Genomic DNA, 25,109 nt, shown 5'->3' on the forward strand with positions numbered 1-25,109 from the left:
AATATGAAGTAAATACGAACTAGAAACAAAATATTTGTTCAAAAATTGCAATATATAATTTATAGTCAATAAAAATATTTATGGACTATATCTAAAAAACTTGTTAAAAAAATATGCATCGGATAAAAAAAATGTGAAGATAAATATGTATATGACACATGTTAAACAAATACTTGTTCAATAAAATATTGTTATGCAGTATATCTATAACTTTGTGTGGAGTAAAAGCATTGACATTGGGTATAATTTGCATGATGGGAAATAGGATTTATTGCAACAAGGCAGTCCATTGGCTTGCTGATTTTAATATGGCAGCTTCAATGATTACAACGTGAGCCCCGGCAATACTCTCACAGGGTCTTGATGACAGGAGCTCATATCCGTCCATCTACCTAGCTATAATTACTAGTTCTGTGCGTTACGTAGTATAGCGCAGAACTTTTGTCTTAACATTTTGGCGCGCAAATATTAGTGCGCGGTTTAATCGGGTGTAAAAGTCAGGTGACCAATGGCTATTGGTTGGCGGTTTAGGCGGGATAATGTTCGTGGCGATTAGTTCTACGCTCGACAGCGATCTGAACGGTCAACTTTTCAGGCAATCAGGTTCAAGTTTATGTTGAGAAATGTACAGATATACGGCAATGTTGTCTTAAAGCATGACACAATAATACTCGCATATTGTATGTGGTATGTTAAGTATATTATCTGGCGAGTCTTAAGATATAGTGGGAACAGTTTTCCAGAGCATTTTACACCCCATTGTTGGGGCGAAGTTTATCTCTGTTTTTTAATCTGACCCATGATATCTTTTCATATAGTTTGTTGTTTAACAGAACGCTATAATTGTAAGCAAACATTTTGTAGAAAACGATTTGATCATATGTATATTATTGTAACGATGTTGTACGTACTATACCAGTGAATTGCTCACGCTGTTTCAAGCAATAAATCGCATGTCCTGCCCCGGCAAAGGTGTTTGTTATTTGTAAAAGAAGTGTTCAGACTAAAGCAGTTTAACTAGCCATCATTGGCGCCGCACTGAAGTGCGCGCCTATTATGGAATGGGAATTTATTTTAGTTAGTGGTAGGAGCGGTTTTTAAGTTGATTGACAGTTGGGTTTTACTGTTATTTACTGTTTTTCTTTATGGTAAAAGAATGCAAATGGGTGGCGATTGCATGGGTGTTAAAAATGCTATTTATGGTTGAATAGATTGTCTTCAATTTATCTTCAAAACATTATATCGGAATAACGACAAATGAGTTTAATCACTGTTCCCGATTCGTTTACGTTTTCCGATTGGTTACCTGTAATATCATGTGCCGGAAATGTAAACATTCGGAGGAGTTCCGAATGAAATGTAAAATGTGTGGACCGGTAATTATGTGAATGGGAATAATTATATTTTATGTTGTTTTGTTATGTTTACTGCATTGATAAACCATGAGGTAAGCTGTTTTCTTTAATTTAATCGATATCGGAATTAAATGTTCACATAACTTTATTTGTTAATGTGTTGAAGGTGACATTAGTAAAATTGTATTACGATTGCCCCCGAGTTGTTTTATTTTTATAACACTACACATATCCGGATGTTGCTATTTTTAGAACCAGAAGGTATTTCCCCGCCATTCATAGGTAAATAACGGAATCTCTACACCGTCGTTTAATAGTTGGAAACTAGGTGATGTTTTTTCATGAATATACGTTTAAAATAAGTAAACACTAAAAGTGCACACTGGCAGTTGATTACGATACATCTAACCATTTGAGTCATTACAGTAGAGCATGGATTATAAGTAAATTATACGCGTAAAAGAAGATTTCATGTCGAAAAAACGAATGTCAACAATCAGCATGGAACTGGGATATTCGTATCAAAGGGCTATTCATGTAAGTATCCTTGAGTTGTTGTGTACGTTTATGTGTTCAAAAATGTTTGTTTTTTTATTTATCTTTTGAATTCTTAAATCACTATTTTTGGCTAAATGTTAAGACAGCGTGTTAATATTTTTACATGTACTATAAATATACATGTTACATACTTTACATCTACTTATAATGCACCAGTCAATTGTAACCACTGCCCCCCCCCCCCCCCCCCCCCCAGTTCCCCAGTTCCGAGGAATAGGTGGGACTTTGACTTTCGGTCCAGCCGACCCCGGGTAAAATCCTCGTCCTGCTGGGACGAACTGATGGTTAAATACCCGCCATATATTTTGCTCAAAGACAAAACCACTGCATTCACCTGGCACTGCAAGTCCACCTGAAAGGTAAAAACACAACCCATTTACCCGGCTATCCCCGGCATATCCCCAGACCTGGGGGGCCGTGGTTACAATTGACTGGTGCATTATGGACATGTTACATATTTTTAAATGTACTTATGTACATCATTTATGTATATGATATAAGTATGTAATCTTTTATTTGATTGTTTTATCTTAGAAAAATATAAGACTTAAAATTTTGTTTAAAAATGATGTGTTTTGGTATGTGACCTATTTCTAACATACCATAATACATGAACATATCCATTATTTGTTTAAAAACTGCATATTTTCAAAATAAACCTGTAAGAAAAGATGTACATGGTTTCAGGCTGGAAGCCACTACAGCTTGGACACAAGCGACATTCATTTGCTTGGTGTAGGTCTCGTTGAACGCCATACTGTTGTGAATCATTATCAACCATATGCACAACAACTACACATTTGTGCCTACCAACCCTTACTCTTGGCTAAAACGGAAATTAGTGCAGAATGTATAATTAATACATGTGCATTTGTATTTTACGGTTGTAGTTTCTGTTGGTTGATAATCAGAAGTCTAATTTCTTTCAGGCAGGAAAATGACTGAATATTACTAAGTCAACAAATCGGGGTTATATGAAGAATTCCAGCCTGCATTAAATACTTTGTTGGATCATTGAGGCAGATTTGACATCCATGTCTATCCACTTGGTGATACGAAGTGAACCATCTATATGTTATATAGGGAATATTGTCTTAATGTTATATTATGTTTTAGAGTTTATTTTCCCGGTTATAAATGATTTATTAGATAATGAGAATAAATTGTTTATCATATCAAAGTGTTTAATTATTAGAAGTTTGTATTTTGATATAACAATGTTTTGAAAAAAGAAAAGAAAAATGAACAACAAAATTCGTTTTTATTTAATCCTTATAATGAATTTATTATCAAAACATCCTACTTGCCAGTTCATGATCAACAACACGTTTATTTATTTTATTTTTTTTAAAACAAGCAATACATACACTATAGAAATAGAAGTGGAACAATATAATTTAACAAAGGAGGTGAATAGTGAACATTTTGAAAATGCTTTAACATTATATTGTGATTTCATTAACAAAAGTGTTCATAAAACGTTTAGAAATGATGCAATCGGCAATATATGACTTAAAACAATGTTAACAATATTATTATATTTTACAATACTCTTTTTGGTCAATTTTGTCACCTATTACTATATCTTATATTCTTTCTGTATTCCACATCTTTCAAAAAATCTCATGTATAGCATTCCAGAAAGTTGTCAAAAATGGACATTCAATAAAAAAGTGTTCATAGTCTTCATTGCAATAAATACATGAAGGGCAGTCCTTCAACTTCCATGTAAATAAATTTAAATTCGTTGCTACATGATTATGCAATAACTTTTTTATTTTAACTATTGTTTGACTTTATTATCCACAATGAACAATATAGTGCCAAGAGTTCCAGCGAATATGCTCTTGTAAACGTCGATCCAAATAACCATGAATGTAATTTATTGATTTGTAATAAATAATTTATGTTACTATCATACAGTGAAAATAGCTACTATTTTAATTGTCATGAAGCTTAAAAGTCTAAGGTTTTATGCCTTTTCAATTTCTAACAGCTAAATAAACATCTTTAACTGTGTAACAAATGTGTGAAGTATTGCATTCAAATGGCGATAATTACTAGTTAAATTATCACCTTTCAGGCAGTGTGCCATCACACAATAGCCACTATAAAACGCATATGTGGTTCACTTGGTCCTGAAATGGTACACTTAGGAACTGGTTCACTTGTGAAATGGTTCACTTCGTCCTGCACCCTATTATATACATGTATGTATCAGCTTGTTTTTTGTTTTTAAATAATGTCGAGAAATATTAAACTGTTTATATTTTATTTTGTGTATGGCAGTATTATTATCTATACTAATTAGTTAGAAAGTACTTTTTTTCTTTTACAGCACTAAACATTCTAGATGGGTAAAGAACCTGAAGGGGTATGAAAACCAAATCAGCATTGATTCAGCATTGAGTAATTATCATCTGTGCACACACTACAAGTACAAACGCATGGGAACAAACCAAACTTCAAATGTTGAAGAGTGAAGAATTATTGTGAAAAATTCTAAATGTAAGACTACCATTGACTAAATAAAACAAATAGACATCGATTACCCACAGAGACTGTTTACATGTTATAATATTAACCCTTACCATGCGGGGTCCGATTATATTCGGACCTAGTTGTGTGTAACCCGATCCATGCTAAGTCCGGATATTTTCGGACCGGGATATTTACCATGGGATGTTCAACAAATCCACTTCAAATTCAAATCTTGCAGCAAATTACCACATCAGTACATAAAAATCACATAGCAAAATAATAAATCTAGCATGTGACTTAATTTTATGTACCAATAATAGTAAAATGACAGAGAAATCCATAATTATGTATCGGATTTTTTCATTTTCTCCCAACTCCGCCATTTTGAGTATACATGCGTTCACAGGGCATTTATACTTCATACTTGTTTATTTTACATTTTAAAGAGTATTCCTTGGTTACAACAACAAATCTCATTTAAAGTGAAATGTCAAGTTCATTACAAATTGAAATGGACGTATTCAAAACAGTTTTCCGTGTTGTTTTATCTAAATGGTATGCAGTTACAAATCCCGGCATCAGTAGTGTCAGTAAATGTTAGCTAAAGAACTTCAGCGAACACGTTATATATTACCTTTTCGGATGTGTTCAGCGAACACGTTATATATTACCTTTTCGGATGTGTTCAGCGAACACGTTATATATTACCTTTTCGGATGTGTTCGTTGAAGAGAACGCCGTATCCAAACCCTACCAGAATTCGTGACATTTTTATGTCACGCTGTTATTTCACTTGTTATGATTTAGTAACGCTAGATGGACTTATTAAGCTCCTGTCAGCAACCCACTGTGATTGGGCGCTGCCATATTGTTTTGCCGTAATAAATCTAAACTACTGTTACAAGATGTTATAGATAGTGTGCTATGATGCTAATTATACAAAATATATTAATTTTAACCACTGACATATAAATATTTATTAAACGTTTATATTGTTTACATGTAATGTATTTATTAACTTCATAAATATTTTTATGAATGCAAATATTTCTTAGGCCTAAAAAATATGTCTGTTTCGGGTAAGCCGACCCTACCTATAAAAATGCACCGACCCTTACTATTTTTTTTCCGTTTCTGGGCAAAAAAAATATTCGCTAGCGAATAGAGAGTTAAGAAGGGCGGATAAATGCAAATTGTATTCAGAATTATTGTTTATATGATAAAACAAAGTCAGGCAATGACAGTAATGTAAGAAAGACTGACATGTGCAAAAAACACTCTGAACATACGCCAGATTTTGAATTTTAAAAAAAAAAAAAATCCCTACCTACCCTACCTCAAATCAAATAAAATATTTTTCATTGAACAATAAGTTTTGTTGAATCCATAAATATTTTTATTGAATAAATAAACTGCAATAATAGCACACATGTTTTCTGAGTTATGTTCGAATTTCTTTTGTATTGAATAATTCAAATTGACATGGAATATGTCAACGTTTGTCATGCCATAAGCCATGTCCAATGAATGTATAGTGGCTTGTGACAGTTGGCACAGATGCCCCGGATGTAAATATTCATCTGCAGTTGATGTTTTTATCAGGTCGTTAAGAACTTCGAATTACTGGATCAGTTTATGCTAATAGTTTTGCCCTTTTCTGTTTTGTGTTTTATATAATAATGTTGATGCTGGCTCCGGTGTGGCTTATGTTCGTAATAATTTAACAATCGATAAATGTTGGTACAAGCAATATGAACTAGTTTAAACCTAAGTGAACTCGTGATTCAGTGAACTCGTGATCGAATGAACTCGTGAACCAGTGAAGTCGTGATCGAGTGAACTCGTGATCGAGTGTCGAACTCGTGATCGAGTGTCGAACTCGTGATCAAGTGAACTCGAACAAGTGATTGAATCAACTCGTGATCCAGAAAACTCGTGATCAAGTGAACTCGTGATCGAGTGAACTCTTACTCGTGATCGAATGAACTTGTGATCCAGAAAACTCGTGAACGAGTGAACTTGTGATCAAGTGAACTCGAACTTGTTATCCATTGAACTCGCGATCCACTGTGCTCGTGATCCAGTGAACCGTTATCCAGTGAACTCGTGATTCAGTGAACGCTTGATCCAGTGATCTCGTGCTCAAGTGAACTCTTGATCCGGTAAACTCGTGACCCGGTGAACTGGTTATCAACTCGTGATCCAGTGAACTCCTATTCCAGTGATCCGGTAAACTCGTGATGCAGTGAACTAGTTATCAACTCGTGATTGAGTGAACTCGTGATTGAGTGAATTTTTGATTGAGTGAACTGAATGATCCAATGAGTTGATCCAATGAACTCATGATCCTGTGAACTCGTGATCCAAGGAACTCGTGATCCTATGAACTTGTGATCCTGTGAACTCATGATCCTGTGAACTCGTGATCCACTGAACTCGTGATTCTGTGAACTCGTGATCCTATGAACTCGTGATCCGTTGAACTCGTGATCAAGTGAACTCGTGATCAAGTGAACTCCCGTGATCCAATGAACTCGTGATCCTGTGAACTCGTGATCCTGTGGCTTCGTGATCCAGTGAACTCGTGATCCAATGAACTCGTGATCCAATGCTATTTTAATACATGTGTAGTTTATGTGTGGCCTTTGTACCTTTTGTATATCTCGTTTAGTCCTTATGGCCCAGTCACATAGCCCGGCCGATGTCCGGCATCGGTAGAGCTCGGTGGATTTTTTTGGTGCCACCGAGCTCTCCTCATCGGAAGCATCGGACCATGATTTACCGGACCAGGCAAAGAACTGCGCGCATACCTCAAGAATTACTTTTGTAGTCCTGCCGGGAGTGTCATGGCAAGATTTTGCATCTGGTCTTGGGTGATCTCCTCTATCGGCACACCAACGGCTCGCCGCGACGCAGACGCCGACGAGGACTTGGACTTGGACTTGGACTTGGACGAGGACGTGGGCTTGGACTGCGACGACTTTGACGCCTGGGACGCCCGGGACGCCATGGACTCAGCATCGGATATCTCTGATTGCTCCCCCTCCGTACCACTGGCACCGCCTTCTTCCTCTTGTATCCTCTTTCGGGGAGATTTTCTGGTCTTCACTGCTAGCGTCTTCTGCTTCTTCTGGCCCTTTTTCTTGCTGTTAGCTGGCTGCTGCCTCTTCTTGCCGCAATTCTTCTCATCTCCATCACTTTCCTTGACTAATTTTGGCATCCTGTTTATAAAGTCTGTCAAGAGTGAATCGTCTGGATACAACTTGCTGAATGCTGTACACAGACAGGAGCGAACAGTATATATACTAGCAGAGATATCCGGCCGGGTTACGGCCGAGTTCCGGCCGAGCATCTGCCGGTGTCCCTTACATCGGTCAGCCACCGGTACTATACTTTCCAAGGCTCTGTCCCACATCGGCCGGAGCTCGGTCGGAGCTCGGCCGGTGTCCGTTAAAAAAACCTCGTCCTCTGGTTGTCTCAGATGCACGGGACACCGGCCGATACTCGGCCGTGCACCGGCCGACGTGTTTTCCGATGTGGTTACGATGGGGCTGCGATGAGGGAGCTCGGTGAGAGCCCGGTGAAATTTAGCTCCGAAGTTAAAATTTCACCGAGCTGCCACCGATTCGGTTTTAAGCAACAAACGCCACAGATGTCCGGCCGGTGTCCGGCCGGTGTTCGGTGAAAATCGCATCGCTGGCTCATCGGACCTCATCGGCCGGGCTATGTGACTGAGTCATTACCTTGCGCCTTTTTTGCAAGTATGTCTGGTGAGTGCCGTTCGCAGAAAATTAACATCGAAGAATCATCGCACGTACACATATTATTACATAAAAGAGATATTTGTCTAAAAGGTTGTATGCTGAAGCTACGTAACAATTTCTCGTATCCGCGTATCAGAAATAGGCGACAATGGTCAAATAAAATGTATCCATCCGTACATAAAAGCAAAAACCAAGACAAATTTAATAAGTAATGATGTTTAACAAGATATAGAAAGCACAAGGCCCGTTATGATTTCACTACATCTTTTTTATTGAGTTAAATGTACAGTTTAGAATAATCATTAACACAATTGTTCGATATATAGTAGATTATTCCGATCATTATCATACAAATTGAAGATGAGTTTAGAACTAACACACGTATTCATTACGGCATATAATCATTGCATGACTTTACGAAAAAGAACACGTGTCTATCAGTCGGACACGCTTAGCAGTGAGCCGGTGAACGAACACCATTGTTGTGTTCCTGAGTCATAAAGAAATCTTGCAGAACTGATCGTGTACACCCACACGTGATCACCCACATGGAGTTTGGTGACCACAAATGAGGTGCCACATAGGTAGCTATTATGGTCATAATCATGGGCTGAGGTGAGGTACGTCGGGGAAGACATGTCCGCATTGGCCTTTTTTATGTTAAACAAAATACTTTGTTGGTTTTGAGCACAGAGTTGTACGGAGAAGAAGTAGTTTCCACTAAAAGGCGCTGTGAAAAGTCCTGATGTCTTATTGAACGCGTTCCCTTCGTTCAGGATGACTGTTGTAAAGGTGATGATATTTCCAGCCAGTGCTTGGTGGCCATGAGCGTTGAAGGCCACCTGATCACCTGTACACAATTGATTTAAAATACATTTTAAGAGATATTGTATACGCGTATATGCACGTGCAGCTCTTAATAAAAACTGAGGAAAACCTCTGACCGTTTTGATCTGTAGGGGTCATAACAAATAGTTACATTCGCCTATAAAATGAGAACACCAGAAGTCTTTTGTGTATACAGACCAATGTGTTACGGAGTCATCTGTTATATCAATATACAGTGTGTGTATACCAGTGATAAATTGCGTCATAAATGCTACGTCGGAAGGCAATATTTTGATTTGAAAAAATACTTTAAACAAAGATAACTTTACCATTTCTTCACCTTTTTAAAACGATACATAGCACAGTATACGCCGCTTACGGAGCCCCACCTCCGGTCTTTTACCAGAATTTGATTGCGAGTTTAGTTTTTAAACACTTCGACAAACCTTTTCACAACACGGCCGTCTGACGGAGCACTGTCCAAACATTATTTTGGAAACAGGTTTGTCGAAGTGTTTGATGAAACTAATGACATCATCAAATTTCGGAAATAAAACAAATGCGGGGCTCTTTAAGCGGCATAGACTGCCCTTTGTTTCATTTAAAATGGTGTTGTAAATGAAAACTTATCTTTGATTTTAAGTCTTCATTTTAGGCAAATCTTTGCCTTCCGACGTAGTATATATGACGTAATTTATCACGTGGTATACACACACTGGGTATAGCAGTCTGGTATTTATACGACGTGACGTATATCGCCGATAAACTAATTGTTTGCACCGAGGAATTATTAAAGTACATGTAAGGGTTGTTTGCATATGTGTGCTATTTGTTCATGCTGTACTCACACCGGGGTAGGGCATTTCCCAAAAGCGCTAGCACATTTCATGGATTTGAATATGCTTCAATGCATTCGTACAGCATGCAAACACAAACTAATGCAATCGTTTCTAAAAATATCAACACAAGAAAAGCAGATGGTCGACCAAAGATAATTACATAAAATTCAGTTTATGTCAAAAGAATATGTGAAAAAGTGGTTTCATATTAGAACATCTATACACATAATTGTTTTTACCATTTTTTGCTCTTACTAGTGATAGAACCAAGTATAATGCTCGACAGAAAAAGGATGACTCATTGCTTTACTCACAAGTTGAGTTACTACACGTCTCTGTTTGGTCGTTACTTCCTACACAGCCTATGCCAAGAATAGATGACGTCGACGTACAGTTCCGGTATCTACGTTGCAGGCCAGCCCCACACGTCACGCTGCATGACGTCCACGAGCCCCAGTCCATCCAGGCTGAAATATCGTTACTACACTTTTCTATTTCAGTTAGTTTTGATTTTTAGAAAACCTGATTTCGATTTTATATTAGCAATTTTATTTATGTGATGGATAATTCCATCAAGTGCTCGCGCTTGTATATCATTCATTCATGACAATGAAAGCAATACATTTTTTTAATTACTGTACTGACTGTGAGATCAATAGCTGTGTTAAAAAATATGCGTATGAAAAAGCATCTGTTATATAAAAAAATACATGGAAACATCAATATAGGCAGCACAATCTTTCAGCGAATGTCGCTTAATACCTGTGTTATTAAATAAGGTCTTTGTAGTTTTAATATGACTATGATTAATAATTACGTGGTGGTTTTCTCATATTCGTTTAATAACGGTATGTCTAAATTCTTAACAGTGTTGTATTCATTGAAATACATAAAAACTGAAACTGAGTCATACTGCTACCAAAACAAATGAGCTAACAGCAACCAAACAATATCTATCAACAACATCACAATTAACACAATAGCGTTGAAAACGCTATATAAATTATTGGTGATACATAAACCTTATTCATTCCGATACAATACTTATAAAACGTACAATATCATACAAAACAAAACAATACAATACAATTCCTTACAATACAATATTATACAATACAGTACAATACAATACAATTCAAAACAATACAATACAATACAATACAATACAATACAATACAATACAATACAATACAATACAATACAATACAATTCAAAACAATACAATACAATTCAATACAATACAATTCCTTACAATACAATATTATACAATACAGTACAATACATAACATAACATAACATAACATAATATTTATTCAGCATTAAATGACATATCATCTATAGCCAAAATGCAAAACATATGAAATAAATCATATGAAAAAAAACATCGTAAAGAGCAAAGACATAGTCAATAGAGAAGTATACTATATATCATATCAATTCTCAACATAATTAGGTTCTGATCGTAACAAAAATGCATGATATAGATATTTACTAACACAGTGCATAGTTTTTCCGTTGTCTGAGGACAAAAGGGTAATAAATTTTTGTTTTGTTGGCCAATGGCAAAAGTATGGTTTAAAGAATTGTTTTCGTAGATTGTGATATTTTGGACATACTAAAAGAAAATGATATTCATTTTCGATGGTATTCATATTACAAAAGGTACATATTCTATCTGTTCTTGGGATGTTATGATGTCTCCCCGTTTCGATTAATAGGTCATGTGAGGAAACTCGAAATTTTGTAAGGGCAATTCTATATTTATTTATGTGTATACTATCTAGATATTTTTCTTGCTTGAGTTCATTTTTATACCAGCGATATGTTTCGAGTCTGTTTGAATCATTAATATCTGTATTCCACGACTGTTTATAAATATCAATCATTCTTTGTCGTATTATTTTGATCGAAATCGGTTGTATATCTTGATTTAACCATATTTCTGACATTCCAATTTCATCTAATATTTTCTTTATTTGATATGCCCAATTCATTCCACTGTATGTATTATTGTTGTCAACGTCATTTTTTAACATTCTATATGTATTTTTAATTAGTGATGTATTATTAGATTTTAAAATTCGTATCCAATACTTAAGCATTCTTATTTTTCGTTCAGTTATCATTGGGTGCCTTCCTAGTTCACCATATAAGGCGGTGAGATTCGTACTTTTCCTGACGTTTAAAACTTTTCTCATGAATTTGCAGTGAATTAGTTCAATGTTTTTTGCTGGATGGAATCCAATGATTTCTGAACCATAATTAAGAATTGACCCAATGAGACTGTCAAAAAGATTAGTTTTTTCTTTGATGTTAATGTCTAGTTGATTATAAACGATAAATAAATTATGTAAGGCATAAAGGGAATGTTGTGCAATGTGTTTCTGTGTCCTATTCCAGTTTCCATTCTTGAACAAGGTTATACCCAAGTATTTAAATGATTCAACAATTTCTAGATTTGTATTATTCATGTTAAAGATAAAGTTAGATTTTCTGCCTCTTTCGAATATCATAATTTTAGTTTTTAATGTATTAACTTTGAGATCCCATATTCCACAGTAGACTTGTAAATCATCAAGCATTGATTGTAGGGCCTGAGGAGTTTGAGCAAAAATAACAGCGTCATCGGCAAATAAAAGCAGATATAATTTGATATCGTTTATGGTGCAAATTCCTTCTATATTATGATTAATATTTGATAAAATATCGTTAACGAAGAATAAAAACATCAAACTTGAACTGGGGTCTCCCTGTTTTACGCCGATATTTGATGTAAAGAATGGAGATAGGTTTGTTTTATATCGTACACATGCCTTGACGGCACTATACATGGCCTTGATGGCCTTTACGAAACGGGTGCTTATATTTTCAGTTATTAACTTATAGAATAGATGTGATCTTGTGATTTTATCAAAACACTTCTCATAGTCAACAAAACAACAATACAGTTTCATCTTTGAGGAAAGTGTTTTTGCTATAATTGAATGTAAAATATACACACAATCAATCGTAGACTTTCCTTTTTGAAATCCAAATTGATTTTCGATAATTTTATTATTAATACTACTCCACGTTGTTAGTCTATTAAGTAATATTTGAGAATATATTTTCGAAAGAATATTAATGAGAGTTATTCCTCTATAATTCTTTGGTTCGTCTACATTTCCCCCCTTAAAAACAGGTACTATTATACCATCCCCAAAGGATCTGGGGTATTCTCCTGTAGAAAAGATGCGATTGAATAGTTTCGATAGAAATGGTGATATATCTGTAAATATAGTTTTATAAATTTCCGCGACTATTCCATCCAAACCGCTACTTTTATTATTGTTTTGGGAAAAAACAGATACTTTAATTTCTGCCAATGTTATTTCTTTGTCAAGATACTCATCGCTAATGTTTGTTCTTAATTCTTGGTTTTCATTATAGTCTGAAGTACTATATAATGTTTTGAAATGGTCATATAAGTCTGACGCATTTAAATTCTCAGATTTGGGTTGACTTTTTTTATATTGGCTTTTAATTTTATTCCAAAATTCCTTGGGTTTTGATTTACTCAGGTTTGCCAAAATTTCTTTTTCTTTTATATTAAATTTATTCTTATGTTTTCTTTTCAACCTATTGTAGCAAGACTTTGCTTCAATGTATTCATGCCGTAAGTTAGCACATGTTTTATTACGAACAAATTTATTTCTAGCCTTTTTAAAATGAGCTCTAGCATTAAAACATTCTGCATTAAACCACGGCTTTTTGTTTGGGTGTGATTTTCTTGTTGTTATATTATTTTGTTCTTTGGCAGACATACACGATGACGAATCTTGAATTATCTGTATGAACGAATTCGTTATACCGTCAATATTTATATTAGTGTTTAACTGTTCTACTAGTAAAGACAATTGATCACTTTTTAGTAACAAATTTCTTTTAAGTTCCTCATTTTTTGATGGATTCCATTTGATTTTATTATCATTATTATTAATAATATTATCATTGGTATTATTTTTCTCAACCCGCTTATTAAAAGAGAAAACGATCCCTGAATGATCGGAAAATTCGTTTGGATCAAGTATTTGAAAGTCCGAGACATGTATGATATCCTGAGGCTTAAGTATTAAATAATCCACTACGCTTGATCCATTCATTGAATGAAATGTATATTCGCCAACACCGTGATCGCTGTGCAGCCGACCATTACCAATAATATAAGATGTGGACTGACATAACTCGATCAGGCGTTTACCGTGTGTATCTAGCACGTGATCTTTTGAATCACGTGGTGAAATGTGAACATAATCTGACAGCTGATTATCATTGTCAATATACCTGTCAAATGTAAGGTAATCTATAACATTAGAGCTTCTGCTATTAAGATCCCCTACAACAAAACATTTACCAAGTTGAGAATACTTTTCAAAACCAACTTCTATTTCTTCGAAAAAATCAAATTGATCATTTCTTAGTATATTAGAGTTACTTGGAGGAATGTATGTGTTGCAAATATATACATCTTCTTCAAAATTAAATAAATCTTTACTTAACTTTATCCAAATTATACCATGTTGGTTTTTTTCTGCAATTTCAAAATACTTGCTTAATGATTGGTGATAATAAATTGATAGGCCACCGCTAAAACGGCCTTTCTTTGTGTTGTACGACTTATTTCCATTTAAATGCTCACAAAAATAATCTTTAATATTTAGATTTAAACAGGTGTGTTTAGAAATCCAAGTTTCTGATAAAAGTATAACATCATACTTATTAACAATGTCTAAAAAGTCAGTGTCTAAAATTTTTCTCGAAAGACCATTAATGTTCCATGATATAAGTCTTAATTCTGGCTCCTCTTGACTGTCCTATGCACTATTGGTTTTATGGTCACAGAGTTTGCCGTTTACAAACTTTTTTGTTAATTTTCTATTTATATAAAGTTTATTTCCGGTGATACGGGCGGTGTTTCCATGTTCTTCGGCGTCCTTCACGATAGGGTAGAATGCCTTCCGAGCGTCACGGTACTCCTGTGGGGATTGCACTCCGATGCCATGGCCGGAGCTCTTCAGGGCATCTTTGATGGGCGGTTCGAGGGATTTTAACCTAACGGCCTCTCTTGATTTGTAGTTGTGGAATTTAACCACAATGGGACGAGTCTTACCAGCTGCCTTCGCCCCGAGTCGATGCGCACGGTCGAAAATCATACCCTCTGTTTCAAGCTGTAATTTGATCTTTATTAGGTCCTTGATGAGCTCTTCACAGTTCTCATTATTCTCAGGGGCACATTCAGATACCCCGTAAAATAAAAGGTTGTCTCGCATCGACCGCGCTTTCATGTCTAAGAGTTCCTCTTTGGCCCTTTCTGCTTCCTGTTGAAATGAATGTATCGCAGAATCGGCATTTTTATAAAATGTGTCTATTTGTTTCACTTGTTTTTGAATTGAATTTACCTCTGTTTTTCGTGAGTCATTTTCTTCACTTACGAAGCTGCATGCCTTTTCAATGTCGTTGACTTTCCTTTCCACCGAACTCATTCTCTCATCAAAAGCCGACAACTTTGATTTGATACTTCCCAGGGCCTGTTCAATTTGGTCAATTTTAGGTATAACTGTTTTAATTGATTTAATGTCCGACATAATTTCTAGAGCCCATGGGGGTGGGGCGTTACTCTGTGGTGTTGACGCCGCGAATACACCCGGTGACTGAGGGTTGAATCCATATTGAAATGGTTGCCCATAGTTAAGCACTGGTGATTGATTGGAATTCATAACACTTGTTACATACGCTTGTGAATTATTGGCGAACTCCGGATCAAAATTTATGCACGTGTTACCCGAAGCGGCATGGTCACTGTTTTCAAGATGGCTACTCGATAATGAATTACTCGCCTTTCTCTTTTCACTCTTTTTCCTCTTGTTAGATTTTTTGTTTTTCTTTTTTTCGTTATCTGACATGAACCCTGATGTTTACACAATACACTAATGTCCAAATAAGTTTAATAATCCAGTTTTATTTAATTTAAATCACTAATATTCCCCGGAGAAAAACATTCCATGTCTTCACTCTTCACGCTTCACTTCATATATACAATACAATAAAATTCAAAACAATACAATACAATACAATACAATACAATACAATACAATACAATAGAATACAATACAATACAATACAATACAATACAATACAATACAATACAATACAATTCAAAACAATACAATACAATTCAATACAATACAATTCAAAACAATACAATACAATTCAAAACAATACAATACAATACAATTCAAAACAATACAATACAATACAATACAATACAATACAATACAATACAATACAATGCAATACAATACAATACAATACAATTCAAAACAATACAATACAATACAATTCAAAACAATACAATACAATACAATACAATTCAAAACAATACAATACAATACAATACAATACAATACAATACAATACAATACAATACAATACAATACAATACAATACAATACAATACAATACAAATACAAATACAATACAATACAATACAATACAATACAATACAATACAATACAATACAATACAAATACAATACAATACAATACAATACAATACAATACAAATACAATACAATACAATACAATACAATACAATACAATGCAAAAAATGAACGCAATACAATGCAATTCAATACAAAACTAAACAAAACAAAAACATACAATACAATACAACTCAAAACAATACCAATACCAATACGTTACGATACAAAACAAAATAAAACGAACCAAAACAATACAATACAATACCAATTACAATACCAATACAAATACAAATACAAATACAAATACAATTAATTATTATATACCTAATTTACACGTCCAATCGTACATGCTCTTTTAAACAAGTCGACCGTACAATATATTTCCGTATCGGGGCGCACGCGCTTACAAAAATCCTATATGTTTTCCGTATTGTATGATTCCCAGGTCCGATGTTAAGGTCAGACACCATTTAATGAATTTCGCATATATTCTAAAGTCAGTTGGCCATTTTGTATGCATGATAACACTTAGTTCTTGTGTTTCACAACCCCCAACACCACATATGACCATGGGGAGAAAGCTCCACTTGTGTACTAAACATTAAATAGCGTTAGATAAAAAGTCACTATTCTCCGATAAATAAAATGAAATTGTTTAAACGTAACCAGTATGTATTCGGTTTAATGACAATATCCGGTGTACATGGACAAACAATGCGGTAGAAATGTAAACAATAAAAACTAGATTATGTAGATCAAGCATATTCAGCCTTCGTTTGAAAGTACAAACCATTCCGCTTCAAAACCTAGGTTTATAGACAGTAGCCAATTGTCGGAGATGCTTTGATTCACGAGTCAGTGTTAATTTAAATAAATAAGGCATGTTACAATGAGTAGGCACTTCCGAATAAGTGAAATTTGCCTTTAAACCTATGATAAAGACCGAAACGCATGAAAAGGTGAAATGAGAGGCGCTCTAGATAAAGCGTAACGATAAAGGATGATCAATATTGCCGTATTTAAACACAGAAATAACCATACAAAAAAAATGTTGGATGATTCAGAAAGAAATGACTTTATTTTTGAACAAACACAAATAACACTGTAATAACCGAAATATGAATATTGAAAAGATGGTAATCACAGGCCATGCCTAAAGAAAAACAATAAACTTGAATAAGTAAGTGAATAAACTGCTGGTAAGAAATCTTTTTTAATTTCAATTAGCTAGTTGATATAATACCAAGAAAATATATATTGATACTTGTATATAAGCTGTTACCTAGCTCATCCAATATATTTTTTCAACCTGTGTACGAGTCCAGATATATATCCGTATTGTACAGTACAATGTTAAATAACTTGTAAATACAATACAAATTAATAGACAACATTAGGGATATTATGACATGACACTATTCTGGTGACCTGTAACACGTCGTGTTAGTTGTGTAGACACACATCCGTTGAGTCCTTTCTTTTATTTATTCTTTTTTGTTTTTCGATTTCAATTGTATTTAATTTTACCGCTATCTGTCAAATTTGCATATATGAAATAACTGGCCCGTATTAATATGTTATGTACTTTGTGTATTGAAGTCAATGGAAGCTACTCTAGCGAAACAAGTCAGCAGTTACATGATTATTTTTTTAAGCCAAATAACAAGAAAATGTGTATATCTCAGAAAAGTAAACAAATCGCTAGTTAATTTATTTAATATCCAAGCACAAAATAAACATAAACGGTACTATGCTTTCCGAGTATAAACATCGTCTGTGCTAGTTCGGACGTAACGCGGCCATTTAAACAACATGGTCGAAAGGGAAAAGTAAGTAGGATATTTTACGAGTATTATATGCAGAACTGATGGAATTGGGTAATACAATAGCTATTACTTTCAATAACGCGAATGTCTCCTCTGTTCTGTTTTGGCGAGCTGCTCATCTTAATTTGTAATGTAGTAATTCATCAATTTCACCATTAAAAGTTGACTAGATTCATTGGACTTGTTCTAAGCTGAGAAAATGTTCATCCAGCTCATCCTTATGTTTCTGTGCATACCATGTTCATGGATATATACCTGCTGCTTGTGGCGTAAAATTAGGTTATATCATGTATCTAAAATGAGACAGGTTTTCCTAGTATGTTATTGTTATAATATTTTGAACGAGGCGAAAGTAGACTAGACTTCACGCTGTACTAGCATGAAACCGGATCAGAAAACGATAATATGGTGATACGGATGTTTAAGCTCGGCGTGCTGTTTTTGCACTGCTGGATATGGAAAAAGGCATGTAATAAAATAAAAAAAAACAATATTTATTTTACATAAAAAACTAGACTTCACATACAAAGTTTTCAAAACGTTTCTTTACTTAATATCAGTGAAAATTATATACATTCAACTTCTGCTTTTAGTAACGGAAAAGCGTTCGTTTTTTATATGCTTCAAGAATATCTGCCAAGATACGTGATGCTTTGTCGTTAGTGGTTTGTTCAATTGTGTGTGTGTGTGTGTGCGTGCGTGCGTGCGTGCGTGCGTGCGTGGGTGCGTGCGTGCGTGCGTGCCTGCGTGCGTGCGTGCGTGCGTGCATGCGTGTGTGTGTGTGTGTGTGTGTGTGTGTTTGGTCGGGTATTGGTAAGGGTTTACTTTGCATCGTGGTAGCATTATCTATATTTCCCTCATGTTTTGATTCGGGCCAGGCTTTTTTTAGATTTTGCTTCTAACCAGTTAATAACTTCTGTTTATGAAAATATGTATTTGTAGTGGCACGTTTTTTTGTGGATACAGAACATAATGTTTCATGCTAGTAATTGTTATATGTAACTCAAAATCAGAACTGCATTTTATAATTATTCTTGTGTGCTTGCGTCTCCGTTGCATGTTATTATCATGCCTTTAAGCATTCTTTTAAGGCATCCAATACTCAATTGTGTGAATCGTTGATGTCTGGTGGCAATTATTCATTTTTGTTTGGTTTGGTTTCGTTTAAAATGATTGTATGTAAAAAAACTCTACAGCGAATCATGCTACACACGAGTTATTTGTACCTTGAACTATTGCAAAGTTGTTAGTCTGATGTTAGCTTAAAGCACACAACACAAGCTGCAAATTTTAGTTATAACGTAATTTCGCTTTTTGCTGAGGGAATGACAAGCTCAATAGTACATCAATCCGTACTTAACCTTATCTCATTTATACCAGCAACGCATGCCCTGGCGTTTTGGCGGACATATTGAAACGTCTACATGTCTCGTATTCATAAAACTGGATAACGTTAACCTTACTTACTGGAACAAGGACTTGCTGTACACATCTTGTATTCTTGTTGGGCACCTAGGCAGAAATCACCGGCTAGAGCGGGTTTTGGGTTGGTACAAGCCCGCCATCGTTGGGACATACCCACGTCACACGTGGCTGAGCAGGTCCCCCAGTCTGACCATCCACTCCAGCCACCGTGAACTACAAAAAAAAAAACAATCAAACATTGACCAAAATTAAAGGTTTATAGGGATAGCCTAATTTACTATCAAATCATTCACTCGAGTCACCACACTCGTCCACACAGGGTATGCAAGAATATCGTTTTAGATTGCTATACATAAGATACATATCCTGTTGTCGCCTACAAGGTGTTGTCGCCTGATTAATTGGTTACGATAATGTCTATGAGGTGAAGTGAAAAAGCGGACTGTACCAAAATCTTTTGTGACATAGGTTAATGCATACTTTGATAAGATTTACCTTTTGCGTTTTATCTTTATTAAGGATTGTTGGGATAATAGTGAGGTTAGTGCACATAAATTGGTTTAAACCTCCAGTAAATTTACATTTTACTGACCGTTCCAAGGCGGTACCTAACGATTCTTGATAAACATACCTAGTTTTTTTATATATAGTATGTATGAACTGTGCTGTTTGTGGAGTTTTGTGCTGTTCTTCCATGTTTTTTGTTTGTGATTTCATGTTCTATGTTTTTGGTTTTTACCCAGTGCCATTAAACCGGGTTTATGTTTAAACTTTTTGCTACTGGGCTTGTTTCTGTAGCTTTTCGCATAAACATAGAAAATAAATGGTTAGTGCTAGGATGGCGAAAATTTTGCGACAAAGCCAGTTTTTCTTGTAAAACAGATTTGTATTATATCGATTAACTCCTGCGTTTAAAACTTGTAATTTAGTTGGTCCTTGATTCTTAACCTGACAAAACCTGGTCGAGTACAAGGGACATGATAAAAGATGTATCAAGGGGCAGAGAATATATACATATAAACAATATTAATTTAAGGTAATATACTCAACCTGGAAGAAATAATTGACAGAGCAAACTACTTGGTAAACCTTACACCAAATGACATAATGGGCGGGAGAGAGAACAATACTATCGATGAATAATATTGACATGTCCATTACCTGGGCACAGATCCTTTGAACACATCCTGATTTGCCTGTCTTGTCCAGTACAGTTTAGGCCGCCATTCTTTGGGACAGGATTTGTACAGGTACGCATTCGCACTTGTGTACCATTTTCACAGGTGACATCACAGGTCGACCACGCGCCCCAGTTCGCCCAGTTGCCATCGACTTAATTTTAGAAGATTATGATGACAATGAAAGTTAATTAATTGAAAACTAACCTTTCTTCTGGTATCCCACAAAACAATTATTTGAAATGCAAAATTAAAACCATACACAAATATAAGTCGTCATTTCTTCACGTAACAGTTTACTTCTTATTGTGTTTACGTTCTTTTAGTGTCAAAATAATATCATACTGAGTAATATATGGAAAGCAAAAGGTCCCGCGCGTCTCGTTTCTCAATCCCGAAATATCATCGGGACATTTGGCTTTCCATAATAACAATTACAAACCTACCAAGTGTACAAAGACCGCAAAACTTTGGACACACGCTTTTCGCATGTTGGATATCAGCACATACGTTGAAAAGCGAGTGCATTAGGGCGCAGTCAACAGTTTCAGAATCTATGCATGCCGACGCTGAAATAATGCATTCAATTTATGAATATGTGTATAATCTTTATGTTTCTTTAGTCTTTGTATTAATACTCATATCAGAAGGAAAATAATAAGGCAAAGCTTTTGCCGCGCAATGCGTAGCATGCCCTTTACTTCCAAAAATATTTAATACATGTATAACCATTGTATTTGCGAATATGGTACAAACAGTAACTGCACCCATTACATGAGATGTTGAAAGTGTTAATAAAGCATTGCACTCGGTGTATACAATTTTAATAGTAAACGTGGTTATTGGGTGTAATAACTATTACTAATATAGCTTAAACATGTTCGCAGTTCATATATCTAATTTATGATTTCTTAGAAAAACTAGCGAGTTGATTACGTTTCCTGTGGGCACAGAGTTGCTCGTTACAGTTGTTGGCGGAACAGCACTCGTGGCAGGAAAATGTCTGACGTTTACCGACCATTGACGCCGATACCTCACGTTTACCAACAATTGACGCAGCTGGGGACCCCGTGCCGCATTGCTTAACGTTAAAAATCATACTAAATAACGATTGTCCAAGAAGCAAAGGATGGTGTTAATATTTTATAAGTTTAGATGAAAAAGTTTCGTTAAAATGTCTACCGTCATCATACATGTAATCAACGACTTGTTTACTAGTTTCTATCTGCAAACATATGTTATTAATTTGGTAAATGTTTACTCGTCTATAATCAACATTTAGTTATTATTTGTAAACATGCATCTACTGAGTGTTTTACCTGATTGTTTTCGCATCCCAACTCAAACAACACTGTTGGTGCAGATTGAGTTGTTTTCACGTAGCAAGACTGTATAAAATAGTTTAGATTAGTTTTCTTCGGAAGGGTACTTTATGTTCCACGTCGAAACCATATATAATCTATAATCATGATGTTATCATTATTATGACTTAGCATATCCAGTTTTGAAGGGTAATATAGGAGTCACAATGGTGGTTTGTTTATATTGTCATATGTGCGTGTTCGTCCGTTGTTACGTTCAACCTATTTATCTAGTGTTTTATTGAAAAAAGGGGTGACAAACACGATGAGTAGTATTTCAATATATATCCTTCATTGACTTTGACTTAAACTCATATGAATTCTTGCTCTTGTTAAGATGTCTACTTTACATAGTTTTTCAAGGAAATGATTCAGGGTTTGTAAGACGTGCCAAGCATGATGCGTAGAAGCACAATACATGCATATAATTTCCTTTGATTCTGGCAAATCATAATTATCTTGGAATTATATATAGATTACAGACTATGTAATATGTATACTATTTAGATATCGTCTGGTTACTGGGAACTACTTATGCCGTCATATTCTGCAACCAACGCGAGGGGACTAACGTCTTCAGAAGTGATAACATAGACGATAAAAGTTGGAACAATGGCGTAATCAATGGTTTAGACAACAGAGACTTTTGGTGCTCTTATAACAGCTGCAGGGGTGAACACATCGGTGATAAACAACATTTGCAGTGTTGATATAGCCGATTTTTGAAATCAAAGTAACAAAACAGATCAAACAAACATCATTAAAGGGATCATTTGGAAATGTCTTATATTGGCGGTATATGCGTATATTTTTTGCAACGTTCTAGAAATGCTCTGAACATCAGACATGACATCCTGCATAAGTCTTGATTTTGAGTCGTATGAAAATAATCCGCAAAGTCAGCTAGATGAGAAGATGAGCAAGACCTCATGTCAAGTCATAGCTCGTCGAGGGTGGGATATTGTCTATGCAAATGTGTTTTTGCAAAGTTGGAACTCAAGCGAAACATTATTCCGGTAAAAGCGATGAAGTATCTGTCTAAATATGACCTTTAAAATAAATACTGAGCATATATGTCAACACTATCAATGCTAAGTTTTAAAACCACTCGAATAAAGTGCTAAAACAATAGTTAATTATTTTAATGTTTGAGTGTATTTATACAGTCATATGATCGTTGTTGTTTTTTTTCAAATAAACGGAATTTTACGCCTATATATGTCAACCGCTTTCTGTAAACAAACATTTCATTACTTGGACGAATTAGTGTTTATACATACCTGTCCATTTTGGCATAGGATTGTTGTATTACAATGTTTCGGATCTTCCACATTCTGGCATCTTAGACACTCCAAGCATTCTATAACACAATCTTATCTAATATTGCACCATCTTTGAAACGGTTTTGTGACGACCGACTTACAGTCCTCTCTGTTCATTTTCGACTTTTCTTATCTGAGCGATAACCAGCAGGCAGAGGTCTTTAAGTGAAGTAAATAGTGCGCGTATAAAAAACAATGATGTTCACTGAAAGGCACGCTACTTATTGTCCAATGTCCTAGAACATAGGCTTCAAAATAATTAATACGCCAACTGTACCCGTGAATAAAATTATACAAACCACGTTTCGCGCTTTTGTATAGTTTCAATTACTTTATTAGTTGGTGCAGCATCTATTTCTTAAACTCGCTCATATTTTTGAACCAAAAATTACTTTTCCCGTTAATGCATCTGAAAACACTTTTCCTATCATTATTTTACTCAATGATATCGAAATTGCAAAAACAAATACAGTTATAGCATAAAAAAGTATTTTGGTTTCAGTGGGGTTCGAACCCACGCCGGTGAGGTCAAGAAAAAAATGGAAAGTAGCCGGCTAGTCCAAACGGCTTACGGGACTTTAACAAAAGTAGCGGATATGTTGACCTGTTAAGGACACATTGATAACATCACGTGATAATGTCAATCAACCAATCACGCAACACCACAGCGTTAACTAATTTTCAATCGTGTCATAAACGCTTTTGCAAAGAATATCTTCAAAGACGATATTTGAGCAAATATCATCATTCGCTGAATGGTTACAGCTTTTGGTATTTTTGTTTTAACACTCCTTATGATTCGCCACACTTTATTTCATAATTAAACAAAGTGCATTTTACAAACCATGAGCGAGTCACTTTAACAATATAGTGTTTTCTGCAAGCAGACTCTCGATTGACCGCGCCGGAATATTTCTACTATGGGCAAGTAAAACCCGAAGAGGAAAATAAACCCTTTTTACGCATATAAAAATTATCACCTAAATCAGTTTTAAGATATAGACACTTCAAATATGGAATTAAATATCTATCCTCTTTCCCTGCCTTCCTGACTCCATTACAGTGAGTTACCCATATTTTGGTTTGTTTGATGCCGTAAAAATAGCATTTTGTTCGTGTTTCAAAGTTTCTGTATGTTATTCAATTTTTTTGAAAAAAAATACCGTGGGTTTTAGATAAAGAATAGCGAAAACGGAGAGTAAAGCAAAAAAGCCGTTGTTGGCCGAGGAAGGAAATTTAATCCTAATAATTTGTAATGAATTTTTATGAAATGATTTTAACTTTGATAAAACCATTACAAAGAACTTACCGACTTGGACGAGGAACGCTGTAAACACTACAAAACAAATGAGAAAGACCTTAGATGTCATCTTGCCATCCAGATCCTTCGGCGTCTGCCAGTTTTATCTATAAGATCTGCTTATATTTCACAAACTTATTTCGAAATTTCATTATATCAGCGCACTTATCATAATGAAACTAGGCCATCAATGTCCGCTATTTGGAAAACTAGATCGTAACCCTTCGTGTCAAATGCGTGTGAGACCGTAAACAGGAATTGAAATTTGTTCTTGTGCATTATTTATATATCATAAAATCTAAAATGTTTCCAGCTGCCCGGTCTGACATTTAGTGATGGTATTATAGATATT

The 25,109-nt window shown here is 35.1% G+C and overlaps 1 protein-coding gene across 1 annotated transcript; it reads right to left on the reverse strand.

Moving 5' to 3' along the window:
- Positions 1–8,447: 8,447 nt before the first annotated feature.
- On the reverse strand, positions 8,448–24,860 carry LOC128240048 (thrombospondin-1-like). Its single transcript, XM_052956533.1, has 9 exons — positions 24,767–24,860; positions 23,416–23,495; positions 22,094–22,162; positions 21,711–21,855; positions 21,221–21,343; positions 20,758–20,928; positions 19,639–19,809; positions 10,140–10,292; positions 8,448–9,008 (listed from the first exon to the last, which is right to left on the reverse strand). The coding sequence occupies exons 1-9, from the start codon at positions 24,825–24,827 to the stop codon at positions 8,596–8,598; spliced, it is 1,386 nt and encodes a 461-aa protein (XP_052812493.1). The 5' UTR covers positions 24,828–24,860; the 3' UTR covers positions 8,448–8,595.
- Between the last annotated feature and the right edge of the window lie 249 nt (positions 24,861–25,109).

This window comes from Mya arenaria, chromosome 7 (assembly GCF_026914265.1).
Source record: "Mya arenaria isolate MELC-2E11 chromosome 7, ASM2691426v1".
Taxonomy (NCBI): Eukaryota; Metazoa; Mollusca; class Bivalvia; order Myida; family Myidae; genus Mya; species Mya arenaria.

Excerpts from the sequence above, each read along its gene's own strand:
- LOC128240048 (XM_052956533.1), bottom strand. The coding sequence starts at position 24,827 with ATGACATCTAAGGTCTTTCTCATTTGTTTTGTAGTGTTTACAGCGTTC. Across the intron at positions 22,163-23,415 it reads TCCTATGCCAAAATGGACAG|TCTTGCTACGTGAAAACAAC; the intron begins GTATGTATAAAC and ends TATTTTATACAG. Across the intron at positions 21,344-21,710 it reads ACTCTGTGCCCACAGGAAAC|CGTCGGCATGCATAGATTCT; the intron begins GTAATCAACTCG and ends GCATTATTTCAG.